The sequence below is a fragment of the Pomacea canaliculata genome, linkage group LG9 (assembly GCF_003073045.1).
Source record: "Pomacea canaliculata isolate SZHN2017 linkage group LG9, ASM307304v1, whole genome shotgun sequence".
NCBI classification, from domain to species: Eukaryota; Metazoa; Mollusca; class Gastropoda; order Architaenioglossa; family Ampullariidae; genus Pomacea; species Pomacea canaliculata.
The window spans coordinates 16599748-16616747 of record NC_037598.1 but is presented as its reverse complement, the minus strand read 5'-3'; the positions used below and the strand labels follow the sequence as shown (position 1 = coordinate 16616747).

The following is a 17000-nucleotide window of genomic DNA, read 5'->3' as shown; positions in this document are numbered from 1 at the left end:
GACAGATCCGTTTCTCGACTGCTTTACTTTCGACAGAAACCATGCAGCTTCTAACGTGCATGTGTTGCAACGTCTCCAGTTTTGTCTTTCTGGGAAACTTTTGTAGTTCTCTCTGAGCAAAACGAAATGCGCAAGAAATAAAGACTGCCAGATCATCCCGGCGTCAACCTGTCCGCCTGCTTTTGTTGAGTACAGACCACCTGGATTCACATTGTTGTCATGTCCATACAACCCACGCTAAGCATAACATCCCCGCATATGTTAGCTGTGTCTGAGATCGGGTGCAGTAAGGTGACATTTTTTTCCGAATGATTGGGTTTAGTTCAGTGCAGGATACTCTTTCATCGGATATGAACATACCACCGTTGTCAAGGCACAGATGATACAATTACAAACATCAAGAAGCACAGAAAAAAGGTCAACATTACCGACATCAGGATTGACAGTAGTGGGACAGCTGGGGTCATATGTTAATTAGGTGTTTATTTACAAACGTGACCTCACGGTTTTGCCCTCTTCCTGTGCATGATGATGCTTGCAGTCGGGTATTTTAGAGAATGTAAGAAAAGTATTCGTCCGGATTTGGGAATAATACCTTGCACTCATCTTTACCCAGTCATTAGAGAAAAAAATTGCACCCCAGTCGACCTTTCAGTCGTTTGATAAATTTCTTTGGTGCCATGTATTTTTGTGCACGATGTTTCCATCTCTATTCTTTGAGGCTATCTGAATATGCATGTTTGTTTAGGTAATGTCCGTCTGAGCGGAATGCTGAGAAACTCTCTTTTTGTAACATTGTGTATGGCTACCATAAAGTTTTAATGTACATAAAACCTCTCAGTAATGATCCGGGCGCATTGCGCCTCATACATAGTCCCATCTCTCACTCCTTCCATTTTTTTTCACTCGCTCTTTCTTTTGCACAGCGTGTCGGGCGGCCGCTTTGTCTTCCTTCTGCACGCATTCACTCTCTTTGTACTTGAAAAATAGTCATTATGTGACTGACAGTCATTTATTTGTCAATGCTTTCAGGCATCTTACATCCTCGGGAAAAAAACTTAAAAGTCAAATCTAGGAAAGCTTGTTCCAAGGAACAGAAGGAAAACATCTTTATACACCGACATTCACTCTCACTCTCTCCTTCACACAAACACACACACGGACACATTCACTGTTACATTGTGCAGGCATGTGAATCATATCATGTGGTTCTGCCAATGCGTGTCTTCAAACACACTGACTGATGACTGCTCAGCTACACGGTCAATGTTGGATTGACTGCAACAGATGAAGAAGAGAATCAAATATTTGCTACCGAATGACAAGCAGAGGGCAAGGCAGACAACAAGCATACCTGTCAACCGACCTAACAATGCTGTGCTGAATTTTTCTTCGGTAATAAGAGCAGAGGCTGGCCAGGGTGACAAGAGCAACAGTAGAAGTGATAGCAGCGAAAGCATTAGCCCGACTTACCTTCATAAAATGTTATCTTCTTCATGTTGCATAAGTCTCCCTGAAACAAAATATTTAAAAATTGCTGTATTTAGCTGTACAATTATCCCCATACCGTCAGTTCCCACCTATGGTTGTAACATACAAACTATGGGTAAAACTAAAGTGCATCTGCGCTATAACAAACCCAAATCGTACATCCTCATCGCCGGTATATATGTCTTGAAATTAATCACTTCCCATTCATTTACTTGATGGATGCCTGTAAAAGACATTAAATGAACTTGCCGTGATCCATCCCAATGGTGTGTTAATTGTAAGGGTCGTATCTGTTTATAGATCATATAGGCATTAAAAAAAGTAATTTTAGTGAAACAAAACGACGGAGCTAGGTTACATTTTTCACACGAGCCTCTCTTTTGGTAACAGCTGGCGGCCAGCAAGAAGTTAATTATATTCACGTATTTTCCCCACTAATAATAAATATTTGACGAGACGCAAATGGCGAGTGCAACATTTCAAGTGAACAGAATGTTCATCACATACACCGCACACATTCAGGATTCTCATTTATCCATCTCTGGATGATTATACAAGCTCTACCGCGATCAGACGAAGGTACAAATGTGACTCAGAAGCCGCGATGATATATGATGCTGGTCACTCAGTGCCCGAGAATTTTTGTCTTAGGAAGTACAGACTACAGTCTTTCCATTTTTAGTGTGGGGTCGTGAGAATCAATAAATATAAACATGACACAAACATTTCTTCGAGAGCTATGTTTGGTCAACCAAGTATATTTAATCCGTATTCTATGAGGCGAAACCTGGCGAAAGGTTGCTCGGCAGAGAGAGAGAGTACCGTGGTGGGGTAGTTGATGTTGGTCCGCACGGCGCGGTTGTTGAGCGGCATGGTCGGGCGGTGATTGCCAGCGAGCTGCGTGACTGTCTCCTCTCCGTACAGGCGTTTCCGCAGCTGCCGCAGTGTGTTCAGCTGACAACAGACACAACACGATGATGAATGATGTAACTAAGGTCAAGATAGTCTTGCAGGGGAACATTATGTACAATAGTCACTCGTTAGTCGCGTACAACTTGTGCACACTGCTCACGAGCCCCCACCCTCCTTCTCCTCGAACAAAGAAAAAAAGAGACTTAACTTGTGGTTCAAAGTACAGCAATAAAGGTTTATTTTTTTTTATTAAACATACAAACTATTTGGCTCATCTAAAAAGGTCCCAGTATTATCCGTACTTTCAATGTTATCATGCTGTTAATTCCCGTTAATACCACCATCCGATCTCACATGCGCACACCAACTTATCTCTGACAGTTGTTACTGTGGATTTCAAACTGTTCATCTTTTTTGTGTCTCAGTCTCTACACCTAAAGTTTCATATGCACATTCACCGAACCCTTCTTCAGTTTCTTATGCACGTTCACCGAACTCTTCTTTAGTGTCATCACTAATCTTGACCTCCGTTCCGCGACCCCTGAGACCGACTCATCTAGGGTTCGATCGAACCCAGGTTAAGAACCACTGCTCTACACGTTGCGAGTTTGCGCTGGTGATGAGGTGAGTAGAGGTCTCCATCCGATGACTGTCTCCTAGAAGTCCAACTGTTCGTCGTCCCGTCCACGCACGGTCTGCAAACCATATCAGAGAGCGACTATTTGCCGAGGCTTCTTCGAGGACTGCTTGCTTAGCAGACTACACTGTTATACAGCACGCAGTGGTGGGCACCAGAATGAGCAATGCCATGTACAGCCCCCAAACGAACACCACCTCGATGCGACATCTGATTCTGGTTCTTTAGTGCGGGAGAACACACACAGACATGTTTTTCTTCCTTGAGAATGTCGACTCCTGCTTGCCTTGGCATTGAACTTCTACGTCTCAGAGGTAGCCCAAGTTCTGGTCCTTAGTCCTTAAAGTTTGAGGACGACATCTGGCGGTCCTGACGGTCCCTTGCCACTGAGTCACCCCTTGCGTCAAGGTTCTCTCACCTAAGTGTCCTTTCTCCAGAGTCTGCCATCTTGGTGTGAAGATGTATCGACTGTTGATCAGGTGCTCCGTCAGGTATTACTCTCTATCTGGCCGAGTGTTGTACCCGTCGAGATGGTCTAGATGTCATTAACACCTCCTCGCTAGCCAGCCGGTCACGCTTGTTTTGCTGCAGCCACTTAAGGGTGTCTACCCCACATAACACTTCTCCGAGCCGGCACTCAAGTGTTCTCTGGCTTGTCAACAATTCCAGACTAGACCCTGATTGTGGGCGATTTTATGTCCTAAAAATCACCACATGACAGCTGGTGAGATAAGGAATATTGCCCCTTGGAATGTGAGTGAGTGATGGAATACCGTTCATGGGGATCTGCATGAGATGGAATTCTCTCGAGATTTACCAAACCAGTTTTACAACACAACATCTGCATGCACTCAGTAATCTTGCTTGCTTAAGAATATTAGGAAAAAGCAATCTGATCACGCTGGACAACTCTTCCTTCTGGCTAGGAAATCAGAAAATCTAGCAATAGGATTATATCGCAAAAAACTGTCCCAAACGGCTATAAAATATCCGGCCATTTGTCCTGATTTTAAGCTCATGTTAAAGTAAGAGCACAGCCATCACGAGGCGCCGTCAGATCCTAGGAGCCCTCTACAAGGAGAGAGAAGACACGAGAAGAGTCGCCATAACCAACGGTCTGTCGCACATCGTGTTCTCGTCTGGGGGTCCTGGCATTCGCAGACAACTATCTTACAACCTATGATATAGGTGTAACTCTGAGGAGAAAAAAAATGTTTAAGGTGCACGTGCGATGAAAGGGTAAGAGAAGACATTAGGCGGGAGGGTTCAAGAGGGTTTGAACTCTGACATCAACGACAACCGGAACAAAACTGAACTGTAGGCGATATCAGGTGGCTGAAAGTGCCGCTGACGTGCTGCTCACCTGCTGCTTGTCGACGTAGACAGGTTTGTTGAAAAGGACCCAGGTGACCGTCTCGTGGCAAGCGGGCTGGGTCAAGGACCCTTCGTACGTCAGGTAATAGTTGGTGTCTGGTAACAGTGACCACACGGGAAGTTTCTGCACCGTGCTTTTCTGACCTGCACCCAGAAAAACTCACATACAAACAAAAGAAAACACAGAAACGCGTGTACATATATATATATAAAACACACAACTCTAACGATAACTCTGACTAGTCGGCTAGGATGTGCAGTAAGCACAAGATATATTCTGTGTACAAACAGCTCGGTTAGCCGTGTGTAGTGACCGCAGTCTTCGGTTTGGCTGCACCCTAGACCCAAGCCATCAGTTAAATGGAAACTGTAAAAGAAAAAACGACTGCTGACACGATTTCCGACATTTGTAGATGATAGCTCGCATGTGCTGACGAAGGGGATAATTGTAGGTGATGACTGCTGACACCTGTCCGAATAAGTAATAAAACTGAACAGCCACTACCCGCCTTGCCATGGCACCTGCTTGGCGTGTTCCACTAGAATCCGGAATGCCTCATTGTCTTCTTCTCCGACCTGCAGGAAAAAAAAAAAAAACAGAAATTGGGGAGAATAGTAGTTGTAGGAGTGTTGCTGCTACAGTACTTCGTACAATTAGTGTTCATTTAAGTTTTCAAACACCTCTTGGCTAATATACGTCTGAACATGCCACATCCCGTATAGTTCGTGACTGCTTCTTGCATCTACAATACTTTTTTCTCTTCTTACCTCCACGAACACGGCGATGATCGCAATGCCGTAAGGCACCTGAATGGCATCAGCCATACTCTTGTACAGGTCACTGTTGTAGGCAATAAATTGTATCTGCAACATTAATATCCGCAGACTCACAAACACGTTGGCATGCAAACATTTTATAAATGATAACTAAAATATTTATATTGTAAATAATAATTAAAATGTAAGCAACATCTCGTGAGTATGATAGAGTATGTCAGATCGTTGATTGGCAGAGAGGACATCAGGAGGAAATCAAGAAGCTTACTTCTGCTGCGAAAGAGTTGCCATCAACCGAGTGTTCCGAGCCGTTGGTGTCTGACTTGCCGAAGTGCAACACGAGCTGTGTCAGGCGGTACGTGTACATCAACGGACCGTCACTGAAGTTGGCGCCGCTAGCAGCGCTGTCGTCGATTCGCAAGCTGACGTCATTTCCGGTATTCACCAAGGTTCCACTAATCTACCGTCAATAACAAAACCACAATAATCGATCAACTTTGTTTCCACCCGATTTCCCTTCGGCGATCATACCGACACCCTGTCCCGGTGCACGTGTGCCTCGGACAGAAGCACATTGGACATCCTCAGCCACTTTAGAGAATTCATCATCCATTAATCACCTGCCAGCCAGTCGATTGTCAGTCAGTCTATTCTTCCACCAGCCAGTTTGTCAGTCCGCGAGCTTTAGTGGTTGTATGGTTTCCTGACTGTGACATTAGTCCGCCGAGTCCAGGAGAGACTGCCATCATTCTCACCTGTAGTCTCAGAACTGTCACCAGATGTGACGTCAACGCCAGTTTACACGTGATGTTACGTCGTTACATGTGGTGACGTCAAGCCAAGCTACAAGTGGGGGATGTGACGTCAACTTACCGAGTCTGGGAGATGAAGGTTCATGCGGCGCAGGCTGGGGTCAAAGAGCAAGTGCTGAGGGCGAATGTCGATCGGTGACTGGAATTTGCCTTGACTGCAGAGGCGCCATTCTGGATTGATGATTCCCCAGTGCTGAGGCCCTGCATACATTGCCAGACATGTTTATCTAGCCACATGCACACCGCTATTTTACTTCAAGCAGCTTATTTTTTTTTAAAGGAAAACAACTACATTGAGCTTAAATCTGAGACTACAGCAAATGCTTATTGCTGCAGACCTCTAAGAAACTCCCACAAAAAAAAAAAAACCTCTTGAAAATTGAGCGGATATAAAACTAATGTATGAGACCACGGGAAGATAATATATGTCTGTGTATGAGACCACGTGACTAAAGTTCAACATTCATCGCTGGACCGTTTAGACACGAATGACAACCATGATGTCTAAGACTCCTGAGGTACAGGAGGCTTGAGTCACATTCCAGCCATTTGTCGTCAAGAACGTGGCGCTCCCAACATTCACAGCTTGTGGTGTGGAGAGGCGCATGTGTCATGGTCGGTAAACTTACAAGATGTTTGTAGACCATTAAGTCGATTACTGTCCTTTTGTATTCTTTAAGAGCGCAGTAACATTCTTCTCTCTGCACTCCTTCAAAAAACCGCGTCTTGCCAAAGAGCTCTCTCTACTTTTTATGCTCCTCCGCCTGGTGCATCCCTAAAAAATGTGAGGGGGGAGGGGATGTGGTGTGACCGCCAGCCGCCCTGATTGACAAACAAGAACTGAAAGACCGAGTACAGTGCCAAGCTCATATCTAAACGATATGACAAGCAGAGTGCACCAGGCCAGTGCCGGCTGTTTTACCCGCGCTGACTAGGAGTGTCCGAGATCGATCCTATCTTGGGCAGTGGAAACACCACGGAGAGGGAACTGCAACTCGAATCTCGTCCATGTTTATGTATGTTATTGCTGGCCAAATGGCTACCACCACGCCACATCGCGTGCAGCATTGGAGGACGGCTTACAAAAGCTGCCTTCGAACCACCACCAACACTGCCATCAACAACAGCAACAATCACTAGCAACTGACCTCGCGAGACCTTTTAATACAAAATGTATGACTGGGCCCACTGGGGCGTAAATATATTTCGCTAGGTTTCATCTGTATAAATCTGTGTATATAAGTTTATCTTCAAGAAGTTCTCCAGACATCGGCTTTTGACCATAGACCTATACGCATCATCAGATTCTTTAGAACACCAGAAGGACCTCCATGTCGCAAGAGACAATTGTATATGGACGAGTAAAGTGTGGGCATGTAAATTACTACTGACTTATTATTTGGATTAGCAGCAGAAAAGATTAAAGCGATTCCTACAAAACTAGCCATGCCGACTTTTTTTATGTCGGAGTTCATTTTGTAAACACTAGAAAGCTCTCGGCCATATGACTTGTATATTTTTACACTAACATGCTTTACGTTTTATTGGGGACGGACGTTGGGGACAAAGTCAACTGTGAAGTCGTTAGTTAGCAAGTTAGTGTGAGTGTAGTCAGCAAGTTAGCAAGTCCACAAGCTAGTGTAAGTGTATTGCATACATGTAGGTGTCGGCGTTGGGTAGCGGGGAGGTCAAGAGTGTAATTAGTCGGAGACAGTGGCTCCATCATCACTCTCCTTTGTCCCTCGTGCCTGCTGTCGGAGGCCATTAGTGACTGACCCTTGACGCACTGCCGCCCTCAGAGAGAAGTTCCACAACAGTCGTCCCCGACGGCCATTGTCCTTTCTCGGGAAAGAATTAACCGACTTAACCCACCCTGACCGACTGCCGTCCAGGACACGCAGCAGCTCACCCCGACTTGTTGTGGTCACTGGATGAAAGGAGCTTACATTACCTTCTATACTTTTCTTCCAACCAACAGTAATGTGTGTGATCAGTTTTAAGATGAAGATGCTTACAAGTTTAGAAGGTTTTACATTTTAAAGAGGTGGAGATGACCTAGATGTGTTTTTCTGTAGTAGACTGAGATAAGATCTGTTTGCCAAGCTTTTGCTGCAGTGAAAATAACACAGGGTCACATTTTTCTTTCTTAAGTAATAAGCTGCTTAAATTAATAATTTTTAGAGCTTCTCACCAGCAACACCTTCATAATCCCACCAAGTAGCCCAAGGAGAGTTGGATGCTGCAAACAAAAAATTACAAGAAGCCCATAAATATATGTTGAAAGTCAATGATCATCGCACGCACTCACACAAACACACACAATCTTTCTCGTTTTACATATACACACAAGCACAGAAATAGAATTATCAATAAATAAAAAATATAAATACAGATAAAGATACAGATCCACAGATTACAAATCTTTAGAATTGCAGAAAACTCTAGTGATACAAGTCTCCATGTAATGTTGGTCACGTGTTCAGTCTTTTAAGTCCTGCATATGATGATTACAATGCGGTAAAAACTAAACTACAAATAAACGTTGCTGAGCTAAACTTGAAACAAATGTTTCTAAGAACTTGGCTAATAAATACACAAAACAATCTGATAATAACAGCAGATGTAATCCTTCAATGTGTAGTCAGCAATGTCAGTCTGTGTTGTGGGTACACGCACGTGTCGGCGTGGGTAGCTGTTCAGACTCCCCAGTAACAACTCTAAGAAACAATGCAAAATGTCAAAATTTTCTCAGAGTTTAATAATAATATTTTTGTAAGCCTTGCAGCAAAAAGTATCTGCCAGGAGGCGAGATCTGTGCTGTCGTTTTGTTGAAATGGCAATCACAAAAAAACTATCTCACAACATCGATTTGACAATGTTGAGGGGTTGGAGGACTTTGGCAGACAGACATCGAGCTATCATGCAACAGTATTCATGGTTTGTGGACTACTGCAGCCCTGGAAACAAACGGATATTTTTTTTTTTTGTCCAGTGGCGTAATAAGCGGCAACTTGCTACAGTAACGGACAAAAAGCCTGGAAAAAGTTTTAAAATCAGATTTAAAGTGAAAATCGTGTGACCAAGGTCCAGACAACAGAGCAATAGAAGGATTAGGGTATCTGAATACAGACCTTACTTCTTTCACCATGATTCCAAGTCGACATTGTTTACTTTCTACCTCATTTTCTCAAAAGCACTGCAAACAACTTTAAAATGTCTGGGTTCAGGAGAAACATCAACATATTTCGTGGATATAGATAGAAGATTTCTTCAGCAAAAACTGCATCCGAATCTCCGAGACTGTTTACTTCGTTAAACCATTTAATTCGGTCAACAGCCTGTGTGTCTGTGCGCGTGTGTGACAACCAAACGATGTGTCATGGCAACTCGGAAATGTCGGGTCACGCAGAGTTCTTGCACGAAACTTTGTCACGGCTGTCGACACGTAAAAACAATTCATCCAGCCGCTTCCGTGTATAAGTGGATTGAAAATAGATATACAAAGCCTGATTCAACTTTGGCACGATCTTCGAAAATGAATAAGGTTAAAATCTTCCACACCAACAGAATAAACCAAGAAATTTGTTGTTGTTATTGTTGTTTGGGTAATACGAGGAAAATGAGGGCATGGAGATATTCCAAGTTCCTGGCTATTTTTGTTCTTTCTGAGTGCGCCAGGTGGTGGTGGATGGTTTCATCATACAAAGTGCAAGGAGCAGGTGCATCAAAGAGTTTGCTCATGTGTTTCTTCAGCAAATGCAGACCAGGCAGTCTCGTCTCCTAATTGTTTTTAAATACACAGCTGCATTTTGCATTAAAAGAAAACAATAACTTTCTGCTGTGTCCACATAGAAAAACAAAAGAAATTAAACTGCAACATCTGTAAATATACGTGGGCCTAGACGTAAAGAGGCCTTAGATATGCAACAACCTTAATTTTTAAAAACAATCTCATTAATTAGCGTTACTTGCAAGCTATTGCTAATGTAAACGTGAAAGTTTTTTTTTCTTTCTAAATTAGAGATGTTGCCAGTTTGAAATATGTTTCCATGTGTGGGTGTGTTGCCAGTACACAATCGACAGAACAAAGATGCGGAACGCCCGAGCGGCTATCGAGGTTTGCGTCGCCCACGAACTTGTATTACTGGACTGCTGGCAGACGATTTTTTTTTCCCAGTTATTCACATTTCAGATTGACTACTAAAACGAGGCATGAGACTACAAAGCTTCCGGTTTATTTCACATTCTGTGTTTACGGCTCACCGTGACTAACAGCGGAGCACTTCGCAAGAGGCTAAGCGTTGGTCTTGGCAGACAGACAGCTGTCCACCTATACACGTCCTTGCTTCCCCAAAGGCGGACCAGTGGCCCTGTGCGCCGACCGTCGCCTGACTTCAAGCTGTCAAATAACAGTGGGCTCCCTGTTGACGCTCTTTGATTAGAGTTACTTTCCTTTACGAAAGAGAGGCGCACACATAGCTTTTACACGTCTCAACTGTGTTCTGCATGAGTGACATCATTGACGTGCTCCACAGCGAGGCTAGCGAACCGACAGCCTCGTTCTGGTGTCAAAAGTAAATGTTATCAATATTTCCTAGTCTTTGAATCTGTCTGAAAGACAATTAGAGTCAAAAACACATTTTGTTTTCGGCAAAAGCCAATTTTAGTCAAAAAGAGTATTTACAGCTCGATCGCCTTTGATCCACGTTTATTCATAAGTGGCAGAGGAAACTAGGCCAGATGTGGTTTTCATCTCGCACTAGTGTGACTTGCTAGATCACTGTCCATAAGAAAGCAAGCTTGTGATTACATGAAAGAACCATATCTGTTATTAGGCTCTTTGGTCATATTACATGAATGTAATTCAGACGGGAGGGACAACTCCCACCTCCACCCATGCCGAGCTGCGCGAGACGTACGTGTACCTCATTGTGAGAGAAGGTAAAAACGACAGAAGGAATCGGAACTTTTTTCGGCCTGCGGGCCATTTCGGACAGCAGTGTCGCGGGTCACTTCGCCGCAAAATACAAAAAGGAAAAAAAAAATAGATACCATTTTATTAGAAACAAGTTGTACTTACATTAATTATGTGGTAATTAGTGGGATATTTGAAGTTGTTTTCCCGAAAAACTTCTGAAATCGTAGAGAAGTCGGAGCACTGAATCGAAAATCTGGAAACGCCCCTACCTTTCGCCCACGGATTCCCCGCTGTGCTCTAGAATATTTCACTGTCTAAAATGGATGTGCTATGGAACTACTTTGTAGCTATTGATTGTTCAGGTGCTTCAATATATTGGCATTGTTAGCACGAGTTAGTGCTATTGAATTCCAAGCACACGCAACGTCTCGTCATCAAGGACCGATCCCTTGACGGGGGCATAGGAACTGGGGAGGGGATGGCAGAGGAGCAGCCGCCCCTCAAAAAAAGATACTGGAGGATAAGAATGTGAACATCGCTCACTTGTAGCAGGAAGTTTGACCTCTCCCTAGCCAACACCTTGGTACGCCTCTGCTTGACGACACTCTGATTAGTTTTGATAGATAGGCCACACAAATATCTAGGTATTTCAACGACCAACACAAACATGTCAGTTTTTATAATTTTATTCCGTTACGGACAGGTTACAAAGGCTTGATTATTTTGGACCAGTTCGTATGTTCTCTTTTTCTTCAGTAATTGAATCAAATTTCTTTGATGCACAAAATAGATGTTGAAGCTGTGTGTTTGTGTGTGTGGATGGGGACAGGTTGTTTTGTTTTGTTTGTTTGTTTCTATCTACAAACTAATTCCTTATGTCTGAAATATATGTTTGTCTTGGGATTAAAACTCAAGTTGAAGTCCACTAACTTTTGTCTGAATTGTCTGAGAATGTTCATTAAGATACTTAATCTTATTTGTTAGACTGTAATATGGTTTTGTTCTCCAGTAAAGTTTAGAAAGCATAGAGGAAGTAACACACACGTTAGCACATCCTCAGTGAAACATTTTGGAAACTACACAAGGAGTGGATGCCGTAGCTAAAATCCCTGGTCGATAAAGCCGTTAGCCTGCAAACCTGCAGCAGAATGGGTCGGCACCATTTCGATCGTCCTGCAGCCTGGCGGAATGATGGAGACTCTGGGGTAGGTGAACACATTTCACTCAGCATGATTCCTATGCCATCAGGCGGGGAGGAACGCACTTGCCACCAGCTTCCTCCCCGATTTGTATGCAGACATAACCAGAGTTAGCAACGGTGCCACATGCTGTGGTGTGCCAATCGATTGCCAAGACCAACCATATCGTGTGACTCACGCCCGACTCAGCGACTCACCATTACGCCACCTTCCGCGGAGATCCCATGATGCTCCACGGCGCGTTGACGATGCGTTGACCGTTACAGTCACGGTACTTTGTATAAAATTACACTATTCGTGAAATCATTCTCCTCTGTAGAGTTACGAACATATTTCTCCACTCACTGATCGAGTATTCAAATGGACCTTCATCTGTTTAGAGCGTACGTAAGAGAACTTTGCTTCTTCCATGTTCTCGTCTTTCTTTCTAATGCTATTCCTTCTGCTGGACAAAATGTTAAGTTTTCGGTATCGGAAAATTCGGTAGGGTTTTAATTTTCAGTAACGGATCCTCAAATGCTAGTCTTACTTAACTACTAGAAGGTAATGCTTGCTAAGCAAGAAAGAAAGGTAGTATTGGGCCGTTACATGGCTTTGTTTTACTATTCAGAAAGAACTTCATAGTAATGGCTCATTGACACCAGCTACTGTTTACACAGCAGTCAGCATGTTTGTTCTTCGAGATATGTTCCGAGGGCAGCGAACACAAGTTGTGCCCAAAATGACAATCGCAGAGATTTTGTCTTGTGAGTATGGTCTGAGTCCGTGAGCCAGTTCACATCGTGACTATGTCGGCGATAAAGGCATAACGACGGCGAGGATGATGGTTCAGCAGGCTCCTGGGACTGGGACCAGTGTTGTCCTCATGAAAATCAAGCAGCAGACTTCTGGGACTAGTGCTGTATTAGTGAAGGCTGTACAGCAGGCCCTGGGACCTAGTGCTGTCCTCATGAAAGTCGTTCAGCAGCTACCACTGCCGTGCAGCAGGACGACATTAAGCGCCTGCAGTCTCGTGCGATGCTGTCGATGTGGTGCCTGATGAGTTAACTAGCGCCTTGTGTCTGATGTTCGTCGTGAATATTAAAAAAAAGACCCTAGTAAAGAAGCGCTTAAGCGAATAATAAATGCTCTCAAGCGAGACATTATCCTCTCACTACAGCAGGCTTCATTAGGTCTGGTGTTCCCGCCTGGTGACAGCAGTGATGATGGTGTTTACGACTGTACTTGTGTCCAATCGGTGTTCGGAGCTGCAGCATGGTCCGTGCCACAGACTGACAAGCAATGGGTTTAAGGGCGAACACCCATGTCAAGCGCACATCTGAGGAGTAGACTCCATAGATACTTCTGTTTGAGATGTAGCAAGCTGTCACCTGTCCTATACAACAAAATTTGTGTGTGTGTGTGCGCGCGCGCCAACATTTAACATAAATACCAGATGTCTCGTGAAGTGACTTTGTATTTCCTTCAGAAAATCCAGGGTACTCGTTTCTTTATCATTAATCTGGAAGAATAAGTAATGGCCATGACAACCTTTAGTGTATCGGGCAATCTCTGCGCCATGACTGCATTTAGTATATTTGACAATCTCTGCGGTGTATCTGACAATCTCTGCGCGCACCATGACTACCTTTAGTGTATCTGACAATGTCTGCGCGCACCATGACTACCTTTAGTGTATCTGACAATCTCTGCGCGCACCATGACTACCTTTAGTGTATCTGACAATCTCTGCGCCGCGACTACCTTTAGTGTATCTATCTCATCGACATGACTACCTTTAGTGTATCTGACAATCTCTGCATCTCGTGCACACAGAAAATAACGAACTTGTGTCGCCGCATGCTTACTGTGTGCACATCCATGCACAACAAAAGAGTTAAGGCCGCCGTGGCTCACGCTGCTGTGACAAAGAGACGAGAGGAGGAGGGCGGGAGGAAAACAACAGGGACTTACTTGTAGTGGCGGAAGACAGGTGAAGCACGAGGAAGGACGGGCAGGACGCGGCCCGCACGCAGTATACCAGTTGTCTTCATGGCCGCAGTATGACTTGGACGTGCAGCTTCCTGCTGGCCGGCCTGCCGCCGCCGCCACCACCGCACGCTCTTGCCCTCACGGCCGTTAGCTAAATGCCGCGCAGCACGAAGCTGCAGTGGCGCATCTCTGGTTGCTGGACAGCGCTGGCCAGCCCCCATCTCTGCCATCCTGGGCCAGAGGGCCGAGTACTGTGCTGCTTCTTGCGCCACAAATGACGAGCAGTAGGTTCTGTAGGTCTATGGGCCACCCCTGAGACTGCCAGTGACAGCACCTAGGGGCCGTATACACCCTCCAGTAAGAGCCGTGTGCGAGTGCGCCGTTACATTGTCATGGTAACGAGCCGGCCGTGATTGACACAACTGTTGAATCAGTTCCGAACGGCTACAAATCTGTATCGAGCACAGAAAACTGTACCTGGCCTAATGGTAGATAGCTAGACACCATGTCAGAACCTTTAACGGTTTTGTATAGACCACTGAGATTTTCATCTCTCTCTTTAAATCTCATTTAACAAAATATTCAAATGATCCAATGGTTTTATTTGAGAGGTCTGTCAGATAACCTTTGCTGCTGACCACAGTAGAAGATAAGCTGTGTCCGCAAACCTGATAGATTAACCCCTCATACTTACAGTATCTTGTGCTCTCCACCTGTAAGATGTAGTTGTATGTTCATGACACAATGTTTTAATAGACTCTTTGTATGTTCATAACACAATGTTTGAATATACTACAGTACTATTATATAGGATCGCACACTAGCTGTACTTCGTTCGAATTTAGTGGTCTTTGGTACTTAGCAATCAAGGCTTTTAGTAATCAGCTTATTATAACTTCAGAATTCAAACATTATATTTAGCAGAGACCTCGAGACAATCGACATGCACTGGTAGGAAGTATGGTTGACTTGCTCTGACCAAATGATGGAAGAACACCATGAGAGGGTGAATGTACTGGCCACTGCTGCATATGTAAGGTATAAGAATATATATAGTATATATACTAGCCGAGTGCTCATTTATTCTTAATGCAATTCTTGTGAATTGTTTCTTCCTGAGTAAAACTTTAATGTTCCCATGAGAATGTCCATGTTGTTTCCAAATCAGCCAAGCATGGTTCTTTCTGAACTTGTTTTGTTGTGTGTGTTCAAAGCGCTTGACATACAAGCGCACGAGTTCACATCTTTTCAGGGTGGACCCTGTCCACAAATCCCACACTGGCCACACACAGACACACAGCCGTGTAAACACACCCGCACACGTGTGTGACGATATGTTTTCCATAAATGTTTATCAAGTATGTTTCGGATGCTGCTCAGCCTGCGACTACACGACTACAAGACGACTGTACCAGGTACTACATGAGCATATGGGTCTTTTACTGGTGTCGGAGTTTTTTCTAGGACATATTTCATTTTTCTAGTTTTTTCTGACAACACATAAAGATTTGTAATCAGGGTGCGTCAGAAGCACCTATCAGAATTCGGAATCCAGAATTGTAATCGAGGGATTATACAAATAAAGCAAATATCAATGAGATGACGTGGTAGTTATATCAGTTCTGTCGGAATGTTGTGCGGTTCTTATGATGTATCGCATAATAGAGCCGAAAGAAGTTAAATGACAATATTGTACAAAGACCATATCAACGATCCAGGATATTGATATTTTATCAGTTGCTAGTGCCAGCGTACTATATTTTTAGTTGTCAGTGTGTTGTGTAGTATGTTGACTGTATATTGTGTATGTTATTAGTTTTATTATCGGTTTTGTCGGTGCGTTGTGTGGTATAGGTTATCAGTTCTATCTGTTGTGATGTTATCGTTGTTGATGTCTGTGGTATGATGTTATCAGTCCTGTTGTATATATTATCAGTTCTGTCAATCTACTGTGTGGTATGTTATCAATTCTGTCTGTTATGTGCTTCCAGTTTTTTTTGTGCGAGCCTATGCCCACGCATGCGAGTGTGTTTGCGTGCGTGCTGTTCTTGCTTACACAGCTACAAAGAACAAATCGGCATAAGCTGCAGCTATTAACGACAGTGGGTTCACTGGACCGTGACCAAGCAGTAGACCATGAGGTCTGTACAAAGCTGACGTGTTCGCAGTTCCTGGCAGGCAGCCAAGTCATCAGGCATCGGGCTGTTAGCAGTGGGCCGCCGCGCAATCGATGCAAACAAATTGCCTCCTTTTTTCCCTTCTTCTTCCCTGCGCCACCATTTCACAAGAAAAGAGAGCCTGACAACAATGCAAGGCCTCAGTTGTGTCTACGTGCGCCACACTGGTCGTGTTCTAGCTTTGCTGTTACAAGGCTTTTTCCTTTGACTACTTGGTCAGAGGCCGTAGGTCTGTAACACATCGAAGAGTGTGTGTATCTGCTTGTTTTCTTCCATCGAAGCAAGGTGAAAGAACCCGAGAACCTACACATGTGTATTGCTTACGCCGTGAGACATTCACAATGTTAAAGGATAATAATTACAGGAACCAAAGTGCATGCGGCAAACTCCGGGAACGAAAAATACAAGCTCTTCATGGTCTTCACACACGGCGATGAAGGTAACTTCACAATGCAGGAAAATGTCATGCTGGATCGGTTGAAGTCCGGATCAACAACGACCGCGAGCCCCTTCGGCAAACTCCGGGGAGGGGACAGCAGACAGGCCACCACTGCACCCAAACCATCAACAATCGAGCTGAGGAACTTTCGTCGGTACTTCGACTGTCCTCACATTATACCAGTTCGGCAAGGTAAACTCCCCATGAGCTCGATAGATACATGGGTACACTGTGGGACGACCAGAGGTTAGATGGTCAGGCTTTCATGAGACAACTGACGAAGGCCACAGGCT

General features: G+C 44.2%; 1 protein-coding gene across 2 annotated transcripts; it reads right to left on the bottom strand.

Moving 5' to 3' along the window:
- Positions 1–998: 998 nt before the first annotated feature.
- On the bottom strand, positions 999–14579 carry LOC112572317 (carbonic anhydrase-related protein 10-like). 2 transcript variants are annotated; one of them, XM_025251928.1, is made up of 10 exons: positions 14074–14579; positions 8195–8242; positions 6065–6204; positions 5460–5658; positions 5183–5278; positions 4924–4990; positions 4404–4558; positions 2314–2445; positions 1474–1513; positions 999–1278 (listed from the first exon to the last, which is right to left on the bottom strand). In XM_025251928.1, the coding sequence occupies exons 4-10, from the start codon at positions 5556–5558 to the stop codon at positions 1256–1258; spliced, it is 612 nt and encodes a 203-aa protein (XP_025107713.1). In that variant the 5' UTR covers positions 5559–5658; positions 6065–6204; positions 8195–8242; positions 14074–14579; the 3' UTR covers positions 999–1255. The 2 variants fall into 2 exon arrangements, with proteins under 2 accessions (XP_025107713.1, XP_025107712.1); XM_025251927.1 differs by having other exon boundaries at positions 5460–5651; positions 14074–14575.
- Between the last annotated feature and the right edge of the window lie 2421 nt (positions 14580–17000).

Bases quoted from the DNA above. Each gene is read 5' to 3' on its own strand.
- LOC112572317 (XM_025251927.1), bottom strand. From the start codon at position 6,088: ATGAACCTTCATCTCCCAGACTCG. The intron at 4,991-5,182 runs GTAAGAAGAGAA...TTTTTCCTGCAG, and splicing joins TCATCGCCGTGTTCGTGGAG to GTCGGAGAAGAAGACAATGA. The intron at 2,446-4,403 runs GTGAGCAGCACG...GTCTGTTGTCAG, and splicing joins TCTACGTCGACAAGCAGCAG to CTGAACACACTGCGGCAGCT.